General features: G+C 46.9%; 1 protein-coding gene across 10 annotated transcripts in view; it reads left to right on the plus strand.

Moving 5' to 3' along the window:
- Positions 1-15244, plus strand: part of LOC140402452 (ryanodine receptor 1-like) — a 497733-nt gene extending 482489 nt beyond the window's left edge. For all 10 annotated transcript variants that reach the window (XM_072490240.1, XM_072490241.1, XM_072490242.1 and 7 more), the window contains 3 exons: positions 4518-4618; positions 10484-10535; positions 13257-15244. In XM_072490240.1, the coding sequence (XP_072346341.1) occupies positions 4518-4618; positions 10484-10535; positions 13257-13352 (249 nt within the window). In that variant the 3' untranslated portion in view covers positions 13353-15244. The remainder of the gene's footprint in view (positions 1-4517; positions 4619-10483; positions 10536-13256) is intronic.
- The last annotated feature ends 10989 nt before the right edge of the window (positions 15245-26233 follow it).

Genomic DNA, 26233 nt, shown 5'->3' on the forward strand with positions numbered 1-26233 from the left:
ATCACTCCCACCTGCGATCCAGCTATATCATTACCCAAGATAAACTGTATTCCTGGACAAGATAGTTTATCTATTACTCCTACTACCACTTCACCACTCTTCACTGGACTTTCCAACCTTACCTTATCTAATGGAACGCTACTCCTCTCACCCTGAATTCCACATATCACCACCTTTTCTGGCAGCATTCTTCCCAAACTACATAATTCCTCATCTCTTACCATTAAAGATTGACTAGCCCCTGTATCTCTTAAAATTGTGACTTCTTTACCTGCTCCTCCTGATACACATGAGTAAACTTTACCCACACAAGTAAATTCTTTAAAGACATCTGGCACCTTCTTAACAATTACTTCTTGAACAGGCTGTACAATCATTTGCACCTCCTTCGCTTCCCTTGGGCTTTCCTTTGCCACTCTAACAAACCCCACTGTCTTATCCTGTTTCACCACATCAGCCTTCCCGGTGCTTTTCTTCAACCACCAATACTGTGACTTTACATGGCCTAGTTTATTACAGTGAAAACATCTGAAACTTTTCCTTTCTTTTCCATCCTCCTGGATTTCTTTTTTAATCTGAGGTACACTCTCTTTATTGTCTCCCATCAGATCACCTTTACCTTTACCACTTGAGTATTTCTCATGTCCCCAGTTTCTGTCCCTCACTGGCTGAAACTGATGTCGGAAACCAATCTTTGATTGATGAACTCATTCATAATCATCTGCCATTTCCGCTGCTAATCTCACAGTTTTAACCCTCTGTTCTTCCACATGAGTTCTCACTACATCAGGAATTGAATTTTTAAACACCTCCAAAAGTATAATTTCTCTGAGAGCTTCATACGTTTGGTCTATTCTCAAAGCCCTTCTCCACCTATCAAAATTACTCTGTTTGAGCCTTTCAAACTCCATGTAAGTTTGACCAAATTCTTTCCTTAAATTTCTGAACCTTTGTAAGCTTCAGGCACTAGCTCATATGCACTTAAGACGGAGTTCTTCACCTCCTCATACGCTCCAGATACCTCCTCCGGTAGTGATGCAAACACTTCACTAACTCTACCTACCAGCTTTGTTTGAATCAGTAACACCCACATGTCCTGTGGCCATTTCATTTGTTTAGCTACCTTCTCAAATGAAATGAAAAAGGCTTCCACTTCCTTCTCGTCAAACCTTGGCAATGCTTGGACATATTTAAATAGATTCCCACCAAGCCTTTGACTGAGACACTCTTTCTCACTATCCTCATCACTATCATCCAACTGTACATTTCCCTTTACTTCTGACAATTTTAACTGATTGTCATGTTTCATGGCAATTTACTGAATTTCAATCTCCCTCTCTATCTTTTTCCCTGATCTGTATCTCCCTTTTTCTTTTTGTTCTGCTAGGGCTATTCTTTCTTTTCTCCTTTCTTCGCTCTCATTTTCTTTTTCCTCTCTCTCTCTTTCTCTTTCTTTTTCCTCTCGCTCTTTCTCTCTTTTTCCTCTCTCTCTCTTTCTCTTTCTTTTTCCTCTCTCTCACTCTCGTATGCCAGCCGCTTTAATTCTTTCTCATGAAATGAAAATGAAATGAAATGAAAATCGCTTATTGTCAAGTGTAGGCTTCAATGAAGTTACTGTGAAAAGCCCCTAGTCGCCACATTCCGGCGCCTGTTCGGGGAGGCTGGTACGGGAATCGAACTGTGCTGCTGGCCTGCCTTGGTCTGCTTTAAAAGCCAGCGATTTAGCCCAGTGTGCTAAACCAACCCCTCATGTTCCATTTGTTTAATTTGCAACTGAATTTTTGCCATTTCGAATGAGTCAAACTCTATCTCAGGCAACTTTAAATGCTTAACCACCGCCATAATTACCTCATCTTTTTGCATTTTGACAGGTAATGTTAACTGCAAAGTTCTTGCCAAATCTAACAGTCTGCTTTTCGTTTCTGTCCGTAAAGTACTACGTGTGACATTCTCCACCCCCAAAAACCTGTGAACCTCTGAAAGAGCCATTGTTCACAACACTCTCCCCACTTAAACTAAAATACCACACCGGAAAAGCAACAATCCTTCACTGTCTTTAAGTTCACAAAAGCCAATCCAATAGATAGACTTTTATCCCCCTCGAGCCCCCAATTGTTATGGGCAAGGCGTTTTCAGAACCCAAAAATGTATCGTGGAGTTCAACCAACCTCACCCTTTAATGTATTTGTTGCTTTTCCTCGCACACGGGTTTTTCCCTATGTGTGGGATTACAATTATGGACACATGAGTTTTTGAACACAAAACACTGTTTATTCCATGAACTCAACTTAACATCTTAAATAAACATTGGATCTCTTAACACCCCTTACTTCAAAGATAACCAAGAAAATATTGCAACAGTAAATAACTCCTTAAAATGTTCCTTCAAACTTCCAAGAGACTTAACATCTTTAAACAGTATCACATCAGGTTAAAGGATATATATATTTTCTGTAGAATAGCAGAGATATATTAGCTTGGTTGACTTCAACTCCAGCACCTTGCTTTCTTCCTGCAGCTCTCTGGACACACACAGACACACACAAACTGCTTTTTCCAACTGGCTTTCTCCCTTCAAGCAACTCACAGCAAACCAGAACTTCTCAAGCTGCTGTCTCAAACTGGCTTTTTCCTTTTATTCAGCTCACAGCAAAACAGCCAGGCACTTTTAAACTGCTCTCAGCAAAACCAGCCAGGCACTTTTCAAACTGCAAAACCAAACTGCAAAATGGCTGAACTGACCTCAGCTCCACCCACTCTCTGACATCACTGTTTTCTTAAAGGTACATTGGTTAAACATCCATGTCTTAAAGGTATTCTCACATGACACTTCGACAACACGTCTCTCCCTTCAGCAATTATGACATGCCTATAGCCAGCGTCGCAGGTCCGGCGATGAAATGGAAAGTAGTACTTTTTCTTTCGTGGTGCCCAACCTGAATTGTGCTCCAGTGCGAAGTTGAAAATGATTCCCAGGATTGACAGAAGCCCAGGAAAGAGCATCAGTCAGGCAATGATGAGTGGCAGTTGGGAAAAGCGAAGGAAACCAAGAAGTGAAATGTTCTTATTGAGTAAAAATGTCTTTAGAAATCGTGGCTATAAGAAGTCATGGTAAAAATACAAGTGCTTTATTCATGACTCTCACTGATCACCTACATTAGAAAGATAGTACAGCCAAACTTATTATTTATGGCAGAATAACCTTCACAATCTAAATCAGGAAGTTGTACGGTGCTTTAAGCCTTAATAGATCTGTAACAGCATCCAGTAAACAGCAGCAGCCTCCAGAAAATTCAATATTTCTGCATTGAAGAAGTAGTAAACTTAACCCACCTGAGGTATTTGAAGGTGCAGTCCTGTACTGCTGGCCAGTTTAATGGACAGTCTTCAGGGCAGGCATCCTCCCAGCGTAACTTGCTGGAATGTTATTTCCCAGTTGTTTGAGTGAGTTTTAAATGTTCCTGCCTGTTCCAGGCAGCAAGTAACCACCCTCACCCTGATGAAACTCTCAGCATGTGATGCAGTTTTACTCATGGGGGTGAGGACCTCGTGTTACAAACTTCTCAATCCCTGTCAAGAAATGATTGACAGGATCCAAACTGCTTGGTGAAGCGGAAACCAAGACACACCTTTCCTTTGTAGAGAGTGTATTGACTTTGTTTAGTGTCACAGTTCTCCAACTACCCAAACCAGTGTGCCAGCTTTCCCCTATTCATACTCAAAGTACCAAACCGTGCCCTTCACCTGTGTATCCTAAGATTACAATTAACATGCTATTCACAGAAAGGACAGGAAAGCCTTTGCTGTGCAGAATGATTTGGTGTTCTTCAAAATATATAACCTCTTTCTGTGTTCAACAAAAAACCTCTTTCTTTCACTTATTGCCCACAATTGGCTGGTGTTATTTTTTCTTTTTTTTAAAATAAATTTAGAGTGTCCAATTCATTTTTTTCCAATTAAAGGGCAATTTAGCGTGGCCAAGCCATCTACCCTGCACATCTTTGGGTTGTGGGGGTGAAACCCACGCAAACACAGGGAGAATGTGCAAACTCCACACGGACAGTGTCCCAGAGCCAGGATCGAAACTGGGACCTCGGCGCCGTGAGGCAGCAGTGCTAGCCACTGTGCCACCGTGCTGCCCTGATTATTTCTGACATCCTTTACCGTGGGTATTGCTGCAGTGTAGGAGTAATTCTGCGAGTGTAAAGCCACGCTAGTTGAAAGCCTAAATTGGGCCTGTGGCATTAAGCTTCCAATGCGTAATCCCTGATGTTCCTGCCACTGGCAAAACCTCACCCGCAGAGGAGCCTTGCAAAATGATCCCTGTATTGTGAGAGTCTTGTATACGTTCCTTCATCACTGGTTTGCATTTCAACCTTGCATCAATCCCAAGCCTTCAAAAAGAATTCAATTAACGTCTAAGCAATCTGTGGGAGATTGTTGTGCAATAATGATTTGTATCTCGTGCTTTGCTTTTGCTTTGGTAATCACACCTCTGTCTCTGGTTAACCCAACAGACCAAATGCTTCATTTGTGGTATTGGCAGTGACTACTTCGATACCACGCCACACGGGTTTGAAACTCACACGTTGGAGGAACACAACTTAGCAAATTACATGTAAGAAAAAAGCTTAGCATATACTCTGGTCTGCATGAGCTATAACGTTAAATATTGTTTTATTGCAATACGTCATAAAAGCAGGGACATGGATTCCAAAAAAGTATGTAAAAATAGCATAATAGAAAAAGGTTATTTACTTCAGCCAATCCAGATTGTTTACTCTGCACTCAGAATAATATTTGTCCTAATCCAATCTGCCTACCCCATCCCCTACTCCTTATTATTCCACTTTCCCTTGACTACCTATTTGTAAAAGTTGACATGAGCTCCACTTCAGTTGTGAACTCTAGCAGTGCTTTCCAAAATCTCTTAAAGTAAAAAAAATTCTCTGTTCAAAGTCTCATGCATTTATTCTTGCTTCTGTGCGGTGGCGCATTGGTTAGCACCGCCGCCTCACGGCGCCAGGGACTTGGGTTCGATTCCGACCTCGGGTGGAGTCTGCACGTTCTCCCCGTGTCTGCGTGGGTTTCCTCCGGGTGCTCCAGTTTCCTCCCACAGTCCAAAGATGCACAGGATTGGCCATGATCAATGTACGGTGATAGGGCAGGGAAGTAGAATGTTCTTTCAGAGGGTCAGTGCAGACTCAATGGGCCGAATGGCCTCCTCTGCACTGTAGGGATTTTGTGGATTCTGTTCCCTTCTCTAAACCCTTCCAAGTACTGGGAACAATGAAGACGCTTTTCTGCTGTACTTCAAATCTGTAACAAAAAAATGAATGGATACAGTTTTCATGAGCACATATTTAAACAGCAGTGTAAAAATGGTTTAAGATCAGGGTAATTCTGCAATGCATTGCTGTCAGTGAGGAGGAGCTCAGAGAATCAGTGCTGCAGTTTTAGCACTGTATTAAATCAATCATCCCTGCACGTTTGGCTTCCCATTCGGATTATGGGATTATCGGATTATGATCCCAACATTCTTTTGTCCATTATTTTCGATGAACTGTCCCATTTAAAGTATAAGTATAGAAATAGGAGCAGGAGGAGGCCATTCGGCCCTTCGAGTCTGCTCCGCCATTCGTTATGATCATGGCTGATCATCCAGCTCAATAGCCTGTTCCTGCCTTCCCCACATAGCCTTTGATCTCTTTCGCCCAAGCACGATGTCTAATTCCTTCTTGAAAACATGCAATGTTTTGGCCTCAACTACTTCGTGTGGTAGCGAATTCCACAGGCCGACCACTCTCTGGGTGAAGAAATTTCTCCTCATCTCTGTCCTGAATGATCCAACCCGTATCCTCAAACTGGAACCCTGGTTCTGGACACTCCCACCATCGGGAACATCCTTCCTGCATCTTCCCTGTCCAGTCCTGCTAGAATTTTGTAGATTTCTATGAGATCCCCCCCTCATTCTTCTGAAATCCAGCGAATATACTCCAAACTGATTCAATCTCTCCTCATACATCAGTCCTGCCATCCCAGGAATCAGCCGGGTAAACCTTTGTTGCACTCCTTCTAGAGCAAGAACATCCTTCCTCAGATAAGGAGACCAAAACTGCACACAATATTCCAGGTGTGGCCTCAGCAAGGCCCTGTACAATTGCAGCAGGACATCCCTGTTCCTGTACTCGAATCCTCTCGCTATGAAGATCCACATATAATTTGCCGCCTTTACCGCCTGCTGTACCTGCATGCTTACCTTCAGCGACTTGTGTACGAGGACACCCAGGTCTTGTTGTACATCCCCCTCTCAATTTATAGTCATTCAGATAATTTACCTTCCTGTTTTTCTATCAAAGTGGACAACCTCACATTTATCCATATTGTACTGTGGGCCAAGTGCTAGGAAGTGGAATTAGTGTCGATTTAGGGTAGTGTTTTGTCAGTGCAGTCTTAATGGGTCTAAGGGCCCCCTCTGTACTGTCTGTTCCTATGATTCTAAACTGCATCTGCCATTCATTTGCCCACACACTCAACTTGTCCAAATCGCACTGAAGCATCTCTGCATCCTCCTCACAGCTCACCCTCCTACCCAGCTTTGTGTCATCTGCAAATCTCGAGATATTACTTTTAGTTCCCTCACCTAAGTCATTAATATACATTGAATAGCTGGGGTCCCATCACTGATCCCTGCGGTGCCCCACTAGTCACTGCCTGCTACTTGGAAAACGACCTACTTATTCCTATCCTTTGTTTCATAGTATCATAGAATTTACAATGCAGAAGGAGGCCATTCGGCCCATCGAGTCTGCACCGGCTCTTGGAAAGAGCACCCTACGCAAGGTCAACACCTCCACCCTATCCCTATAACCCAGTAACCCCACCCAACACTAAGGGAAATTTTGGACACTAAGGGCAATTTATCACGGCCAATCCACCTAACCACATCTTTGGACTGTGGGAGGAAACCGGAGCACCCGGAGGAAACCCACGCGCACACGGGGAGGATGTGCAGACTCCGCACAGACAGTGACCCAAGTCGGAATCGAACCTGGGACCCTGGAGCTGTGAAGCAATTGTGCGAACCACCATGCTACCGTGCTGCCCTTTCCTGCCTGCCAACCGCTTTTCTGTTCATATCAATACACTATCAGGATGCTACCAGGACTTGATGGTCTGAGTTATAAGGCGAGGTTGGATAGGCTGGGACTTTTTTTCCCTGGAGCGTAGGAGGCTTAGGGGTGATTTTATTGAGGTCCATAAAATAATGAGGTGCATAGATACGGTAGACAGTCGACCTCTATTCCTAAAGGTAGAGGAGTCTAGGACTAGAGGGCATAGGTTTAAGGTGAGAGGGGAGAGATACAAAAGGGACCAGAGGGGAATTTCTTCACACAGAGGGTGGTGAGTATCTGGAGCGAGCTGCCAGAGACAGTGGTAGAGGCAGGTTTGATTTTGTCTTTAAAAAGCAGTTAGACAGTTACATGGGCAGGGTGGGTATGGAGGGATATGGGCCAAATGCGGACAAGTGGGACTAGCTTAGTGATAGAAACTGGGCGGCACGGACAAGCTGGGCCAATGGGCCTGTTTCCATGCTGTAAACATCTATGACTCTACCCCCAATCCCATGCTCTTTAATTTTACACGCTAATCTCTTAATGTGGGATTTTGTCAAATAATACGTGCTGTTGGGTGAATTGGACATTCTGAATTCTCCCTCTGTGTACCCGAACAGGCGCCGGAGTGTAGCGACTAGGGGATTTTCACAGTAACTTCATTGCAGTGTTAATGTAAGCCTACTTGTGACACTAATAAGGATTATTATTAAAACTACATCCACTGGCTCCCCTCAGCAACTCGACGCATTAATCCTTGAAGAATTCCAGTAGATATGTCCAGTAGATAATTTCCCTTTTGTGAATCCGTGCTGACTCTGTGCCACCCTGTCACTGTTAATAGCAGAGTACTTGGAAAAATATTTTATAATGGACTCTATTTTCCCCACTACTGGCATCGGGCTGACTGGTGTATAGTTCCCTGTTTTCAATAATTCCCTGTGATAACTCTTGCAATTTAAAATAACAAAGAGCAATGCCATGTTGATTCTCATGTTGCCAAGTCGGAATTTCTAGTCTGTAGGAATCTGAAGCAATTTTCATCAATATGATGTTTCATGTTTGAGGTGGTCTCTGCATTGTGGTTCAGCATATACAGGACGGGATCCTCCCTTCTGGGGACTAAGTCCCCACACAGGCGGGAAAACTGGCGCCAACAACTCCGGGGTCAGCGGCCCCCAAGGTGAGGATTCTCACCTTTCTAGGGGGCTAGGTTGATGCCGGAGGGGTTGGCGCCGCTCCAGCCGGCGCCGAAGGGACGGCGCGGGTTCGCGCATGTGCGGACTGGCCGGCGTATTCTCGCACATGCGCGGGGGGTTTCTCTCCTCTGCGCCAGCCCCCGGGCAATATAGTGGAGCCCTACAGGGCCTGGCGCGGAAGGAAGAGGTGCCCCCACGGATCAAGCCCGCCCACAGATCGGTGGGCCCCGATCGTGGGCCAGCCCCCCCCCCCCCCCCCCCCCCGAGGATCGCCCACGCGTACTCACCTGCCAGGTCCCCCCCCGGTGCGTGAGGTGAGTGCCGAAATATGGACGGCCATCGGGACCTGGAGAATCGCCGAGGGGGGGGGCCGTTGACCAGGGTGGCGGCGATCCTGCCCCCGCCCGAAAAACAGCTCCGGAGAATACGCCAGCTGGCGACGGGACGGCGGGGTGGGATTCGCGCCTCCCACCGGGGATTCTCCGACCTGGCGGGGGGTCAGAGAATACCGTCACCTATTCCTTAACCTTAGACATAATAGCTTAATTAGGATGGGAAAGTTAGCTGGCAGACATGCCTAGTCAAGGTGGGATACCTCCCCATGTGGACGGAGGTTCAGACAGTGGGTCAGTATATCGGTGTCTGCACTCTGATAGATGCCTCGTGACATATTACCAGCTTCTCATCTCGAGCAAGACATGCACCTGGGACAGGTCGGTCCAACTGGAGGGTGAAAACAGGAGATAGCCTGTGTGGGAATATCTGTAATAGGTCAAATCCGTTACATCGATGGGGATGGGTCCACAGTAAGTTTGCAGACGACACGAAAATTGGTGGTGTTGCTGATAGTGAGGAGGATAGTCTTTGGCTACAGACTGGTATTGATCAGCTGGCAAGTTGGACAGAGCAATGGCAGATGGAACTTAATTCTGATAAGTGGGAGGTGATGCATTTTGGTAGGTCTGATAAGGGTAGGGTATACACTATGAATGGTATGTCCTTCGGGGAGTATTGAGGAACAAAGGGACCTTGCTGTACAAGTCCATGGATCCATGAAGGTGGCAGCACAGGTAGATAAGGTGGCGAAGAAGGCATACAAAGTGTTTGTCTTCATTGGATAGGGCACAGAATATAGGAGCAGGGAAGTCTTAGTACAACTTTATAAAACATTGGCTGGGCCATAGGTGGAATATTGTGTGCAGCTCTGGTCACCACACCTTCGAAAGGATGTGATTGCACGGGAGGGGGTGCAGAGGAGATTCACCAGGATGTTGCCTGGGATGGAATGTTTCAGCTATGAGGAGAGACTGGATAGACTGGGTTTGGTTTCCTGGAGCAGAGAACGCTGAGGAGGGAATTGATATAGAGATAGAGGCATAGATTGAGTAGATCCTAAGAATCTTTTCCCCATGGCAGAGGTGTCTTAAGACCAGAGGGCAGAGGTTTAAGGTGAGGGGTAAGTGGTTTAGAGGGGGATCTGAAGAAACATATTTCTTACCCAGAGGGTGGTGGGAATATGGAACGTGATGCCTGAGAGGGTAGTGGAGGCAGGAACTCTCGCTACTTTAAAACATTTTTTAGAGTACCCAATTCATTTTTTCCAATTATGGGGCAATTTAACATGTCCAATCCACCTACCTTGCGCACCTTTGTGTTCTGGGGGCGAAACCCACGCAAAGACGGGGAGAATGTGCAAACTCTGCTCGGACAACGACCCGGAGCCGGGATCGAACCTGGGACCTCGGCGCCATGAGGCAGCAGTGCTAACCACTGCGCCACCCTGCTGGCCCATCGCTATGTTTAACAAACATCTGGACGAGCGCTTCAATCACCAAGTCAGCGTAGGGTACAGACCAAGTGCTGGTAAATGGGGTTAGTAGAGATTGGAATGTGATGGTCAGCATAGAGATGGTGGGCCGAAGGGCCTGTTTCTGTGTCCCCCATATAGTGCCTACAACTGCATGTGTGGAGCTCCATCAGCATTAGAATGGACACTGGGGCCTAGATATGCGAGTGTGTACTCTAGGGACTAACTTCCAGGTAGCAGTTTCCAGTAGCTGCTGTCCAAGGCGTACAGTTTTCTCCTCAGCTCTACGGCTGGTACGTCCTTTCAATGCCACTTGAGTCATCTTCTCATAACCTTCTGTCTTTATAATCTCTCTGTTTCAGGTTCTTCCTAATGTATCTGATTAATAAAGATGAAACTGAGCACACGGGTCAGGTATGTAGTTTTTCCTGCCTTGTCTCCATGAAGTATTTACACCGGTCGCATGCTTTGCAAATGCTTTGTTAACTCGGTAGGTATCCTGGCCGATATCCAAGTATTTGCTCAGGGTACAACTAGAATAATAAAAAAGATTAATGCTTGAGCATGCTACCAAAATTACAAGAAACATTTGGAATTACATAAATTTGACATGGAAACATAGTCAAATAAAACACTTGCATCTTGTTTAAGAAAAGTTTGAAGTTATCAAGAGTGAAGCAGAAGTGGTTTTACTGTCACTTTGGCTGTGATTATTCTATTGCAGTTCCTTAAAGTAAGATTGGCCTGTCATTTCCCAAAGAGCCTGCAACCGACCGTCCCTTTAAGATACACGTGTGCAGAACCGGGCTGCTTTAAAGGAAACCAGCAGCGCGGCAAGCAGGCCTCATGGTGGGAAATAATGTCCACAAGACTGATCCCTAGGCCCCGCCATTGACAGGGTCAGGTTTGGTAAATGGGCAAGTGGATCCCATATTCTGTCGAGATTTAACTCCCAAGTATCTGATTTTATTTTTAAACAAGGTCCCTTTCCGAAAGCCAGACTAAATAACGGGCATGGCTTCCAGTCATGGATGGACACGTCAATGCAGATCACAGGAAAAGTTGCAGGTCTGCAGCACTGCTTCTGGGAGTGTTGGGGTAGGATGGGGGGTAGGGGGATGTGGTGGTTTGATTCAAACGTCAACCCCCAGGGTGGGGTCCAATCACCGGGAAGGAGGTTACCTTCGAGATCCAGGGAGTTGGGTAGGAGTTGGAGAGCACTCCAGACCCCCAAGCAGTGCTGCAAACATATTTTGCCTTTAAACCAAAGGTAACCTTGCCTTCCTTGAGCTGCCGTGTTTCCTGAGGTTGGGGAAATAAGGCTGGGCAGACCTAAACCTGGAAAGAAGGGTGTGTTTGAGACGACCCCACTTATTAGAATATTTAAATTGACAACCCATCTCCTGGAAGCTATCGACTGCCCACCTCATTCACTCTCCGTTAAAAACATAGGTGGGCCTAAGGTATTCAAAATGTTCACTCCCCCCCCCCCCCCCCCCCCCCTTTCGTTCTCGGGGTTAACCCCAACCCCCTTAGTGTGAAAAGTCTGAGTTATGTGCAAACCCTTCAGAAAGCTGGAAACACATGTTTGGGAGGTGAGGGGTATGCGTTTTCCTAAGATGATTCCCAAATTGGAAAATACACATCTGGAATATTTTAGTTAGATAATGGGGACGATTCTTCCCAGAAATGATGGCGTGCTGGATTTTCCATTCTGGAGACACCCGCCCCCCCCGGAGGTAGAATCACCCCTGGTCTCCGCTAGGACTGGGCACGATACCCAGGAGCAATTTCTCTCCTATTCCCTGCACGTTTATGCATGGAGGAAAGCTCGCCGGATTCTGTCAGCATCCTGGTATCGGGCCGCCATTTTGAGTGGCCGAATGCACCCCCCCACCCCCACCCCCCATGCAAATTTAAGACATCAGTGTATGCTCCTGACCGTGTAAAAAAAAAAAAAAAAAAATCCACCCCAATCCTCGATCCTCCATGGCCAACCCATGGGAATCTTTTCCCACTTACCTCTTGCCCGCACCAGCTGGTGGAACCAGTGGACCATTCCAATTGCTGAGCCACTCCAAATGTGCAAGTAATCCTCCAATCAGTGCAGCTCGAACATGACCGATGAAAGTGGGCCATTTGCACCTCGGGTGCTGAAAGACACATTGTTGTCCGAGGACAACGTTGGGCAGGGGATAGTGGTGGATATATACGCAGAGCTGTTGGATAGGGAGGGTGCTCACTTGGAAGAAGTCAGACGTGAGTTGGGGGGCAGAGTTGGGGCTGGAGGTGTGGTGGGAAACCCTGGGGAGGGTGAATTCTTCCTCGGCGTGTGCGGGCTTAAGCCTCATCCAATTTAAGATGGTGCACAGAGCCCACATGACGGTCCCGGGCGTGGAGGATAAGTGTGGGCGGTGTGTGCCGGTGAACCGCGTGTTTATATTTTGGGCATGTACGAGGTTGAGGGGGTTCTGGAAGGGGTTTGCGGATGTAATGCCCAAAATTCTGGGCGTAGGGATGGCTTTGCGTCCGGAGGTGGAGATATTTAGAGTGTTGGGAGTTCAGGTGGGGAGCGAGGCCAATGTTTTCTGCCTCCCTGATAGCCCGAAGTGGGTTGTGTTGAGTTGGCGGAGCTGCCAAAGGTGAGGGCATGGGCGAGTGATCTGGCAGAAGTCTTGCACCTGGAAAAATGTTTGTTCACCATTCGGGAAGTGGAAGAGGATTTCCCCTGAGGTGGAAGCTGTTTATTGACTCCGTTAAAGTGAATTGAAGCGTCGCGTGGGTGGGGGGGGGAGGGGGTTACAGCTGCTTTGTTTTGTTTGTGGGGGGGGGAAGAAAAGAAAAAGGAGGCAGGCTTGGGGTGATGGGTGTTGAGGATGGGGGGGGGGGGGGGGGTGGGCAGGATGGGTTCTTAGTTTTGTTACCTGTTGGCGAGGTTTGGCTTTTATATTTTTGTATATATGAAAAATGCCTTCAATAAAAATATTTCTTGAGAAAAAAAGAAAGTGGACCAATTGCAGTAGGAGGTCTCAATTCCCTGCCCCTCATCCACTGGAAATGATCAGATGACAGGCCATCCACATGTTCTACAGTGAGCTAAACAGCTAACCCAGCCTTTTCCCCAATTTGTTGCAGGAATCCTACGTGTGGAAGATGTACCAGGAACGATGCTGGGATTTCTTCCCTGCCGGTGACTGCTTCCGCAAACAATATGAAGATCAGCTGGGTTAAAGGAGTCAATCTAGCTGATACAGTAGCTGCCAGAATATTGCACTCGTAACAACCTACCAATTCTACCTGGTTCCTTGCTAACGTTTCTGGAATGAGAGTTGCCACTTTTTTGCTGCCGGACAAATGCTTGTAAAAAGAACAGATACCTGAAGTGGATTTTATTACATATACAGTGTCTTTTTATTTAAAAAAAAAAGATACCTGGATGGGACTTGACTGCATATGTAAACTGGACATGCTGCTTTTTGCATACTCAAACCAGTTAATGAGCCTTGATATACATTTGTACTTTAGTATACAGTGAAAAGCCTGGATAAATATTTTGTCTAACTTTTTTTGTGAATGGGGAGAAAGGTTGAAAATAAGTGCCTTAGCCTTATCCTGTTGTAAGTTATGTAGAACAAAAGCCTTTTTATCTTTTCCGCTGTGCTGATATGAGGCTGCCACACTTGCGGCAATTTTGATGGTATTCCTGGAACCATAGAAACTGCATCCTACTTTTTTGACAGTACTAGTCACTGAAATAGTCATTTAAATTCAAGCAGTTGTATTGTACATGCAATATTACTGATCGTGGTGTCCTTTAGTGTGGTGTTCCCTATTGACATCAAAAGACATGCTAATTAGAGCAGGTAATGTGTTCACAAGACCAGAAATAATCAGATAGCTTAAACTTTATACCCAAAAGCTCCGCGTCTGTTCCATAATGCCTTGAGCACACTTTTATAATGAACACATGGATACCAAAGCTGGTAGTAAAGGTCCCTGCACATGAAGACCAGGATGTACTTTTAAAGAAGTTTTTAAAATGTGCTCTCCAAGTTTGAATATCACATTGGACTCCTGAGAATGTTTTAACTTGGAGTGATTGCTGTAATTGAATTAATTCACTTTGGGGAGGTATCTTTAATCAAATATTTATTTAATTTGCTGTTGTGGCGACTCAAAATGCTAATTGTACCTTTTCTACGTTTATGATCTCTTTAATGAAAGCCATTGACCGTTCCACCTTGTGCATCAGAGGCGATGGGGGTGTAACGTGTTACTCAGCAGCCTGCTGTCGGAGCACAGCTTTCCAAAGTGGCTGCAAAATGGTTCCCTTCCCCTGGTTGTTTCGGGAAGGATTGATAGCTGGAGCGCTTAAAAGCGGCAGCTTGATTTGCAATTTCCAAAAGGCAAGGAATGCAGGGTTTTTTTTTCTCCCCAAGTGATGTGGGAATTGAACGTTTGTGAATGTTCTTCTCTAAAGGCCATCCGGAAAACAGCAGGGGAAAGCATACCTCAAACAGCGTGTTCACACAAATCCAATTAAAGGTGTTTTTTAAATTAAAAAGAGAAGTGTTTACATGCTGAAAACTGCTCATTATAGAAAAAAACTCAAAGGCAAACCAGCTGCTATTAATGCACTTCACAAATAAGGATAAAGCTCCAGTCTTTGGCCTTTCCCGTGGTGTGTTCAGGTCCAATTCTTTAGCCGTTGGATCCGAAAAATATTCAAATAATGTAGGTTGCCTTTCCAGAAATGTAGCAAAGTTCAACAAGTCAAATTATGCGATTGGATTGAATTCAACTTGCTTGAATGTCTGCATTCGTAATCCATACAGAGTATAACTCTGGGGAAACTGTCTTAGTTCCTATCTCCACTTAAACAGATTTTAAAAACTTTGCTAGTCATTGATTGTTCAACTAGAAAATAATGAGGGCAGCAAATACGCCTCATGGTGATGAAAGAGTTTCAAGTGTTTGGTTTGATTAAACAAAGATTGGTACTTCATGTCAAGCATTTTTGTGTTACGTTGTATTGGAAATTCTGGAGGAGCTGGTGCACAGACTCTGAAGCAGATTTACAGCTCAAAGCACTTCCAAATAAACTGGTTCAACTCTGCAAACTATTTTTCTGCATTTATGGTCTCTCATGATTACATGGTTTTCTGAATGTCAGAGGCGCAAAACCCTGTTTGGGAATTTGTATCTGTTCAGCCCTGGATTGCCTCTGTCAACTTCACAGGAAACTCACCCAAGGGGACATTGATCTTCGACAGCGGTGCCAGAACCTTCCTCGGACAGCACCTCCCAGACTCGGAGGCGGGGGGGGCGGGGGGGGGGGGGCTCCTCCAACACCACCGCCAAGTTCACCTCCAAATCCCACTCGACCTGACCTGGAAAGATCTCGCTGCTCCTTCGTTACAAAATGGGTCAAAATCCTGGGACTTAATACCTAACATCACTGCAGGGGGCACCGTTATCCCACCCACACACTGCGTCAATTCAAGTTGGTGGCCCAACATCAACTCTACAGTAACGAGGAATGGTCAATAAATGTCAACCTTGGCAGCGATGCTGATAGATAGCCCAGTGACTCAAGTAGTAAGCCCATCCTGTTGGGCGGGGGGGGGGGGGGGGGGGGGTTTAACATGGAGATACAGCAACAGACGACCCATCCACCTTTAGGTCAATTGAGGCAGCGGCAGGGGAACCTACATCATGTGAGAGGCCACCAGGTAAATCCTGGCAACCTGACAGTCCTGTTGGAATCAGGAAGGGTGGTCCTGCTGACCAGCCTTAAAGAGCCACCCTTCCGGATTGCCCCCTCAGCAGTGACGTGACTGAGTCCGAAGAGCTGCTGGTTCTCTGGTTGGCAGAGGACGACCTGCCTCAGAGAGACAGAAGCCCCAACTTCAGGCCCAATTACCCAAGGATCAGAAAATCAGATCGTAACTTCCAGGCTGGCAGAGGTGAGCTGGTCCCTGACTTTGCAGCCAGTGAAAGGGACCAATGCCTCCGTGTTAAATTCGTGAATCGACCACCCAGTTTGCACCCTGCCTGATTCTCTGTCCCATTGAAGTCAAGGCAGATGTATAAGGGTTATTGTACAATGCATCAGAATACTGAAGGGTCACAGCCAATTGGTGGGAGCTGTGCCTTTCCATTATGTAGGTTACAGGAACATAGAGCAGTCCAGAGGGGAGACAGGACACCGCTGAACTTTGTACACCTCAATTCGGTCACCGCATTCAGCCTCCTCTGTTCAAAGAAAAACCAACTCCAGCCTATCCGATTTCTCCTCATAGCTGCAATTTTCCAGCCCTGGCAACATTCTAGTAAATCTCCTCTACACTCCGGGCAATGGTGGTTAGCACTGCAGCGTCACAACACTAGGGACCCGGGTTCGAATCCGGCCTTGGGTGACTGTGTGGAGTTTGCATGTTCTCCCCGTGATGTGCAGGTTGGATTGGTTATGAATCTAACACCGTGCTGTACCTGTCCTGGGAGTGTTGATGGAGACAGTGTAGAAGGAGCTTTACTCTGTATCTAACCCCTTGCTGTACCTGTCCTGGGAGTGTTTGATGGGGACAGTGTAGAGGGGGCTTTACTCTGTATCTAACCCCTTGCTGTACCTGTCCTGGGAGTGTTTGATGGGGACAGTGTAGAAGGAGCTTTCGTCTCTATCTAACCCCTTGCTGTTCCTGTCCTGGGAGTGTTTGATGGGGACAGTGTAGATGGAGCGTCACTCTGTATCTAACCCCGTGCTGTACCTGTCCTGGGAGTGTTTGATAGCTTCAATGTAGAGGGAACTTCACTCTGTATCTAACCCCGTGCTGTACCTGTCCTGGGAGTATTTGATAGGTTCAGTGTAGAGGGATCTTCACTCTGTATCTAACCCTGTGCTGTACCTGTCCTGTGTCATGTTAGGGTACATTTAAGAAATGGGTGTTTATCAATGGGTGTGTATATAAATATCTGTAATGAGAGTACCTTTAAGAAATGGGTGTTTATTACTGCAGTCATATCAAGAGAGTGGGTGGAGCTGCGCTGTCTCAGCTTTTTACTTTCGCTTTAGGCTTTTTTGCTGCAGGGTGGGTTTGGTTTCATTTTTGGAGAAGCTGCAATCACAGCAGGATGTGTGTGAATCTGCAAGATTATGAGTGTCCATTTGCTGATTTCAACATGGTAACTTTTCAGTAGTGAAGTTAAGCCTGATGTCTTTCTGTAAAAAGGTGTTTTTAATGGATTACTTAGTGTTGTAATCTTTGGGGGTTGTATTTGAATTAATGGTTGCAAAAATGTTCACTATGTTTTAAAAAGGTTAGCTTGAGTTCCTGGAATAAACATTGTTTTGCTTTAAAAAATACTTTTCCATTTCTGCTGTACCACACCTGCAGAGTGGGCCGTGTGCTCCCCACACCACAATCTATTAAAAGTTGTGGGTCAGGTGACCTCTATGATACACTTTGGGGTTCTCTAAACCCTGGCCCATAACACCTGGGAGTGTTTGATGGGGACAGTGTAGAGGGAGCTTTACTCTGTATCTAACCCCGTGCTGTACCTGTCCTGGGAGTGTTTGATGGGGACAGTGTAGAGGGAGCATTACTCTGTATCTAACCCCCTGCTGTACCTGTCCTGGGAGTGTTTGATGGGTGCAATGATATGTATAATGCCAGTATAATAAAGGGTTAATATTTGAATCTGTGTGTAAATTAAACACTAGAGGGTGTCACTAATTCACTGTATATAAGACTGCATGACTAGGAATTCTGGGAGAAGCTGAAGAGAACACGAAAAGAGCAGAGTGAAAGTTGAATGGAGAAATATAGCACAAGGTCAAGTCATAGTGTAGTTTATTAGTTAAATAGAATATTGAATACTGTACTACAGATTCAGTATCATGAATTTATTATCTGTAACTCAGTAGAGTGTGCGAACTTCATTTTAGAATTAGTTTTGATTCAATCTTCTTATTTGGATATTCTTTGTGAACACTACATATCTGGCCATTTTGGAGGAAAAGGCAAGGAATATAACGGGGACAGTGTAGAGGGAGCTTTACTCTGTATCTAACCCCGTGCTGTACCTGTCCTGGGAGTGTTTGATGGGGACAGTGTAGAGGGAGCTTTACTCTGTATCTAACCCCGTGCTGTACCTGTCCTGGGAGTGTTTGATGGGGACAGTGTAGAGAGAGCTTTACTCTGTATCTAACCCCGTGCTGTACCTGTCCTGGGAGTGTTTAATGGGGACAGTGTAGAGCGAGCTTTACTCTGCATCTAACCCCGTGCTGTACCTGTCCTGGGAGTGTTTAATGGGGACAGTGTAGAGCGAGCTTTACTCTGTATCTAACCCCGTGCTGTACCTGTCCTGGGAGTGTTTGATGGGGACAGTATAGAGGGAGCTTTACTCTGTATCTAACCCCATGCTGTACCTGTCCTGGGAGTGTTTGATGGGGACAGTGCAGAGGGAGCTTTACCCTGTATCTAACCCTGTGCTGTACCTGTCCTGGGAGTGTTTGATGGGGACAGTGGAGAGGGAGCTTTACTCTGTATCTAACCCCGTGCTGTACCTGTCCTGGGAGTGTTTGATGGGGACAGTGTAGAGGGAGCTTTACTCTGTATCTAACCCCGTGCTGTACCTGTCCTGGGAATGTTTGATGGGGACAGTGTAGAGGCTCAAACCCTTATCATAACCAGCACAAAATTTACCTTCAAAAATCAAGGCCGATTTTTAGGAACAGGAGCAATTTGGGACCTTAATCTAACTTATGGATTGGGTTCAAAGTGCACAATGCCCTTTTACAAATACAACCATTGAATCCCTACAGTGCAGAAGGAGGTCATGCAGCCATCGAGTCTGCACCGACCCTCCGAAAGAGCACCCTAGCCAGGCCCACTCCCCCTGCCTTATCCCTGTAACCACACCTAACCTTACATATTTTTAGACAAACCTCTTTACAGTTTTATCTTGTTATTTCCAGTGTCAAGCCTTGATAATATGATACACACCTGTTGACTATTATGGGATGGCAAAGTTCGGACGAGGTACAGCAAATAGCTGAGACGCTAACTGTTTCTACATTGATTTAGGTGTTTCACTCTGCTTTCTGGGAATCCAGGTGTGGTATCACCTGGGCAGGTAATGTCCTGGCAAATATGCCTTTGGCAGCGGTCTATTGTTCACTTCCCCTTTGCTGGGCCACCTCAGCGTGCACATAAAGCTCAGTTGTCATCGTGCAAATCTGGAAGGCGTGAGCAATGGAAGCGGGGCCTGTACCTGTCAGGTGTGAATGCCTGGTGGATGTGGCACCCTTGGGTGAGCTGGCTCCACAGCAAACCCGGGGAGGGGTGGGTGCCTGTCGCCTGTGAGTAGCTCCGGTCGATCGCTAGCCTGATACAAAACTAACCTTACTTTGTTTAGGGGCAGGATCTTCCAGTACCGAAAGTCAACAGACTCCGGCTGCTCTCCACATCTTCCAGTCCGCCACTGCGGGCGGGATCGGAAAATCCCCTAAAATTAAAAAAAACGCTTCACAACTCGGGGGCTCTTTATCCAATATCATTGCACTTTGTGGGTGTCTGACACTGAAGAGAATCTTCTTTGTGAGAATCACTCTGACTATGGCATCACAAGAGCTTCCTCGTAACATCATAAAGCGACTCAACCTCGTCATGAATGGAGGCGAATGTGTTGCCGGGCACTTTGACCCCTGATTTAATTTGCACGCATTGGGGAATTGATGACCACCCCCATGGGGCCCCCAACTCTCCAGTGACCTGCCAGTACGAGGGATCGAAGCACCTGTGGAATTGGCATTGTGCCACCAGCCTGTACAGTGCCTGCCTAACTCACAATGCCGCCCATGCGAGGCTCCCGTACCCACTAGGCCCTCACAGCTGTTTTCCTTTGCTCCCTGCTGGACTATAGAGCATCATCATTTCCAGAAATATCGCCGATTTTGTCCCCCGTCCCCCCACATCCCCTTCCAGTTTGCTCTGTAAACAGTCACATGTCAGGTAGGACATGCGTGTCTAGAACCCGCAAGCAATTAAAAATATTTCAAACCGTACCAGATTTTTGTTTTGAAATGTATTTGTTCATGGGATGTGGGCTTCGCTGGCTGGGCCAGCATTTATTGCCCATCCCTAATTGCCCTTCGCAAGGTGGTGAGCTGCCTCCTTGAACCCGCCGCAGTCCCTGTGGCCGAGGTGCGCCCACAGTTGCAGCATTTTGAGCCAGCGGCAGGCCGATGTAGTTCCCTTAGCAGAGATTGTCAACGGGATTTTGAAAACAGGACTTGCAACCATTCGCTTTCTGAAATGACTGTTCCATCAAATCAAGACAAGCTTGTTTATTCGCTTCCCTCGTTTTCTGCACTCCTTATTGTCCTATTCTCTGCTTCTCTGTTTTCCATCGCTTTTAGTTCTGTTTGTTACCTCTCACTTTCTCGCGCTCTCTCGCACGTTCCGTTGTTAACTCAGCCACAGCTCCCTCTCTCTTACCCCCATCTCCACCCACTGCTCCCAACCATAACCATTGCCCCCGGCGTGCCCCAACCACACTCCCTTCTCGCCCTCATCTGCAAGCCCAGCCCTATTTCAGGCTCCAGCCATGCTCTCGATGACCTCTAGCTGCACCCGCACTGAATGGAAAATTCATAAGGTTGGCGGTGAAATGACCTGACTGCGGTTTGGGAATGAGTTACGGCCAGGGTGGGCCCCAGGATGTCTGCCATGAGAGATGATGAAATTTCCCAGTGATTGACTGGGCCTTTAAGAGAGGAGGCCTGGGGTACCTTGTGCTGCAAGACTGTTATCTGGAAAGGAAGAATAGGCGAATTAAGGGGGAGTGGGGGCGGAGAATGGCTGTAAAGTGAATGACCAATCCGAGAGCCGGTACGGACACGATGAGGTGATTGGCCTGCTCCTGCGCCGTGGCAACGCTGTGATAACAAAGGTATTTGTCGGTAATAGTTTGAGGGTATGGAATGTTTGGCAAAAGGCACAAAAGTTGGAAAATCGAGTTGGGACCAATAAACAGGCGTGTTTCAAAGCTGTGCTTCATTTCGATGCCAAGATGGAACTTTAGTTAAGCTTCTCAAACACAAATATTGTCATGGAGCCAAATTGTCAGGTGAATTAAATATTTTGAAAACTGTGAGATGAGAGTGGTGCAAACTGACATTGAGCGATGATGACCGAATTTGTCTTCTTTTGAAATGCCGAAGAACCATCACCTCTCCATATCCTTTCTCCAACATACTCTATCCATAATGTTCAAAACACCAATTAGTACGAAGCCAGTGATTTGATAATCCTCTGATTTTGAAATGTGTGTCGGAGACCAGGGACGGAAGGTACTGTCATTTTTACTGATCAGGGTGATGAAAGCATCTGCAGCATTCACAGGCGATGGAATGACTGAAGAAGTTTCAAAACCAGATGTAGGACTCGAGGAGCCGCTCATATCATAGTTTGAGCAAAGAATCAGATGCTTTATTGAGCTAGCGTAAGGTGGATTTTGAGAGGACAGCATCAACCTGTCAATGAAACATCTTGTCCACCTTGGAGAGAAAAGTATAAAAATCATTGCAAATCTATTAAGACGTTCATGTTGGCATCGCTGGCTGGGCCATTACCAGTAGACTTGAACTGATTACTTGCTAGGTTATTCCAGAGGGCAGTTAAGAGTCAACATCTGGAGTGGCATTTAGGAGCGCTGGTTTCTTTCCCTAAAGGTTTTTAATTTGAGGTTTTTATTGAATTCAAATTACACCTCTGCCGTGAGTGGAATTCTGACCCGCCTCCGTGTCTGGGTTACTCGCCCAGCGACCATACCACTACGCCAGCGCCGTCCCCTCTCAGTCTTTCTCAGAATTCTCAGCCGGAATTCCCTGTTCCCGTTGGCAGCGCACCTCCGCCCGTGGGTTTCCCGGCGGTAGGGGTAGTTTCAATGGGAAATCCCATTGACAAGCGGGGGAGTAGAGAATCCACTCCAGTAGAGAAGCGCGTCACCGAGAAATACGCGGCTAAGGGATCGGAGAATCCACCCCCCACATGTCCAAACAATAGAGTATATGTGCTGGAACATATCCAGCACATATTTAGATACGTGGAGAGGCCAATGAAACTGGGAATGTTTTCCTTCGGAGAGAGGTTAAGGTGAAATTTAATAAACCTGTTCAAACGTATGATTCGTTTTGAAAGCTTAAAATAAAGAGAGAATGATTCCAGCAGGGTTGGTAACCAGCGGACATGGAGTTAAGATCATTGGTGACAGAACGAGGAAGGTGAGGAGAATTTTGTTTGACACATCGAGTTGTGTGCAAGCAGCTTCAATAATAACTTCCTAACGTAATCGGACGGGTTGTGAAGAGGGAAGAAATTGCTGGAATATTGGGAGCAGGCGAGTGGGACCAATCGGAAGGCTCGTTCAAAGGGGCGGTGCAGACACGATGGGTGGTAGCCCCCTCCTGTGCTGTCAGACATTTATCATTCCACGTGCAGTGGAAAGGATTGTTCCGGATTAAAATGAAGAAATCCTGGGCAGACGGGAGGGAGATTAACTCTTCATTGAACCAGATCTTCACCTGATCAGGAGATGGTCGGTGTCAACGGAATGCCCATTCCTGACACTAACATCCTTCAATGGCGCCAAAGATCTAGAATAATAGAGATGGCTGTAGCACAGGTGGAGGCCATTCAGCCCATACTATCTATGCCTGGCCTCTGTAACTCGTCCCACTCCCCTCCTGTTCCCGTAACCTGACACAATCCTTCTCTCTTCAGGTTCTTTTCGAATTCGCTTTTGAAAGAAACGATTGAACCCGCCTCCTCCACGCTCTCAGACAGTGCATCCCAGATCTGAAACACTCGCCGCGTAAAGAAGCCTTTCTTCGTGTCACCTTTTCTTTTTGACAATCACCTTATATCGGTGTTCTCTCCCTGGGTTCATAGGAAATAGAAACAGGAGGAGGCCGTTTGGCGGGACAGGCTCGAGGGGCAGAATGGCCTCCTCCTGTTCCTATGAGGGACTTTGCCAACAGCTCTCCGACAATCCAAATTCACCACATCTACTTTCTGCCAATGGGAATCGTCTCTCTCCCTCTCGACTCTTTGCAGACCCCTCATGGTTTTGAACGCTGCGATGCAATCTCCTCTCGGCCTTCTGCGTTTCTAAGGAGAACAACCCCAGCATCTCCGGCCTCGCTATGTAAATAACGTTCCTCATCTCTGGTCAATCTTTCCTGGAGACACATCCAATGCCTCCATATCCTTCCTAATGTCTGAGGCCCAGAGTTATGAATAACACTCCAGTTGGGGGCCAAGCTGGTGTTTTGTAGAGGTTTTAACAGAACGGCCTTACTCTCTGCCTCTAGTTAGATAGCCCAGGAATTGGCGTGCCTCCAGACCGCTTTTCCCAGCCTGCCCTGCTCCCTTCAATGACCTGTAACTATCCAGGCCCCTCCGTCTTTCGGACGCAGTTGATTCCAATATAAAAAGGAGGAAAGTTCTGTAGTGCTAATTAGAGTCTTGAGGAAGTTGTAATAATGTATTTGGCATCTCCGGCAGAGAACACCAGCAGTGCGGACCAGTCCAGTGACAAAGAGAGCCCTGAGGAAGGCTCATCGCAGTCGAGGGGGAAGAGAAAGGAAAGCAAGAGGCGAAGGTATCTTAGAATCGTATTCGCGTCCAGGGAGCAGAGGGTGGAGATTACAATCGGTTCTTCAGCCGCCCCCCCCCTCGAAGGGCCTATTCCTGCTCCTGAGCCCTGTGTTCCTACAAAACATTGCAGGGTGGTGGGGAAAGAACCAATTGGATAGTTTGTTGTTGACACAATAACAGAGACTCTTTTGCCTTCCTCTAGCCCCTTTGCACAACCCCCCACCCCCCCCCCCAGCAAGGCATCTCAAAGCCAGTGAAACATGCGCGCGCGTGGGGGTCTCTGCCGTAATACAGAAAACGCGGCAGCCAATTGAAACACAGTAAGATCCCTGCCAATCAACAACACGGCAATGACCCAGATAATCTGTTTTTAAAATGATTATTTCATTCAGAAACCTTACAGCACACAAGGAGGTCATTTGGTCCATCAAGCCAATGCTGGGCTTTGAAAGGGCCGTCTTGTTGAGCCCCATACCCTCGAATTTTGTCCGAATCCTGTAGGTTTCTCATCCTCGAGTTCCTGTCCAACACCCTTTTCAAATTACTTCCGGAACCTTCTTCCGCCGCCGTCATTGGCTGAGCGTTCCAGATCCCTCCAATTCCCCGAGTGAAAACATTTCTCCTCAACCTCCTATCGAAGTTGTTCGCCAATGATTTTAGCCAGAGGATATATTTTCTCTTTCTACTCTAGGCAAACCTCACAGCATCCTGTAAATCTCTGCCGGAGTCGCTTCTTAGCCTTTTCCCCAAGGAGAACGGTGCCAACGTTGACAATGTCTCCCTCAGGATGAAGCCCTCATCCTTGGGAATGTCCCGGTGAACCTGCTCTGCACAATTCCTGTCTGGGATGTGGTGTCCAGAACTGCCCACAAAATTCCAACTGAGGCCTAGCTAGTGATTTAGAAAGTTCCAGAATGATCGACAAAGGAACACAGAAAAGAGGAGCAAGTGGAGGTCATTCTGCCCCTCGAACCTGCTCGGCAATGCAGCTCGATCGGGGTTGGTCATCGGCGTTTCCCCGCACTGTCCTGTCACGTTTAAGGATTTTATCTTTTAAGGATGTCACTCTCTCTCTCTGCCCATCAACATCTTCAAAGTATAACAGAGATCCACATTGGGTGATTCTATTAACTTGCAACCGTGGTGGGCTGTGCAAATAATGACCTTCAAAGGACAGTATGACGGTTAGCGCTGCTGCCTCACAACATCCAGGGACCCGGGTTTGACTGTCTGTGCGGAGTTTGCACGTTCTCCCCGTGACTGCGTGGGATTCCTCCGGGTGCTCCGGTTTCCAGCCACAGTCCCAAGATGCGCAGGTTAGGTGGATTTCCCATGACCGATGCACTTGGTTACGTGGATAGGGCAGGGGAGTGGGCCTCGGTGGGGGTGCTCTTTCGGAGGGCCGGTGCAGACTCGATGGGCCCAGTGGCCTCCATCTGCACTGTAGGGATTCTAATTTTAATTTTAATTTCAAACCGGTTGTGACATTTTCTTATTTTAGAATCCAACTTAAAATGCCTTCCAGCCTGAAGCAGGATTCCGCTGTCGACCATGGCATATACACACAGGTAAGAACCGTCCTCCTCCTGACGCCATTGGGGTTCACCAATCGCAGCCTTGTCACTTGAAATCTTCAAGACTCCTCTCGAGATCATTTGAAGTTATAGGGAGGGATTTTCCTGGCCTTCGGGAATGAGAACAAATCTGATGTAAGGACGTTTCTCCAGAGTCCCGTTTACGCCCAGAAAGCTGGAGAACGTTTGACGAGGTGGGTTATTACAGCAGCTCGCATTGATATAGATGTGGTAGTATGTATTGGGGGTCATGTGGGACTGGAAGCCCTAATGTCATTGGCTGACAGATCCCGGGTCCTGGTCGGCCGTTGACCTCAAGCTCCGCCCTGAAGGCGAAGTATAAGAAGCCGGTGTCTTCCCCCGCAGGCCAGTTTACTATCGGGCTGCTGGGGAACAGACACGCTTAATAAAGCCTCATCGACTTCACTCTATTCGTCTCATGGAGTCTTTGTGCGCTACAATTTATTAAGCGTGTCTGTTCCCCAGCAGCCCGAGCGACGCCTCCGACGTAGCTCTAGCGGCCACCCTTAACCAAGCGGGCAGACCCGTGGCCTTTTTCTCCCGAACCCTCCACGCCTCAGAAATCCGCCACTCCTCAGTGGAAAAGGAAGCCCAAGCCATAGTGGAAGCTGTGCGACATTGGAGGCATTACCTGGCCGGCAGGAGATTCACTCTCCTCACTGACCAACGGTCGGTAGCTTTCATGTTCGATAATGCACAGCGGGGCAAAATTAAAAATGACAAGATCTTAAGGTGGAGGATCGAGCTCTCCACCTTCAACTATGAGATCTTGTACCGGCCCGGAAAGCTGAACGAGTCGTCCGATGCCCTATCCCGCGGCACATGTGCCAACGCACAAATTGACTGCCTCCAAACC

Source organism: Scyliorhinus torazame, chromosome 25 (genome assembly GCF_047496885.1).
Source record: "Scyliorhinus torazame isolate Kashiwa2021f chromosome 25, sScyTor2.1, whole genome shotgun sequence".
Classification (NCBI taxonomy): Eukaryota; Metazoa; Chordata; class Chondrichthyes; order Carcharhiniformes; family Scyliorhinidae; genus Scyliorhinus; species Scyliorhinus torazame.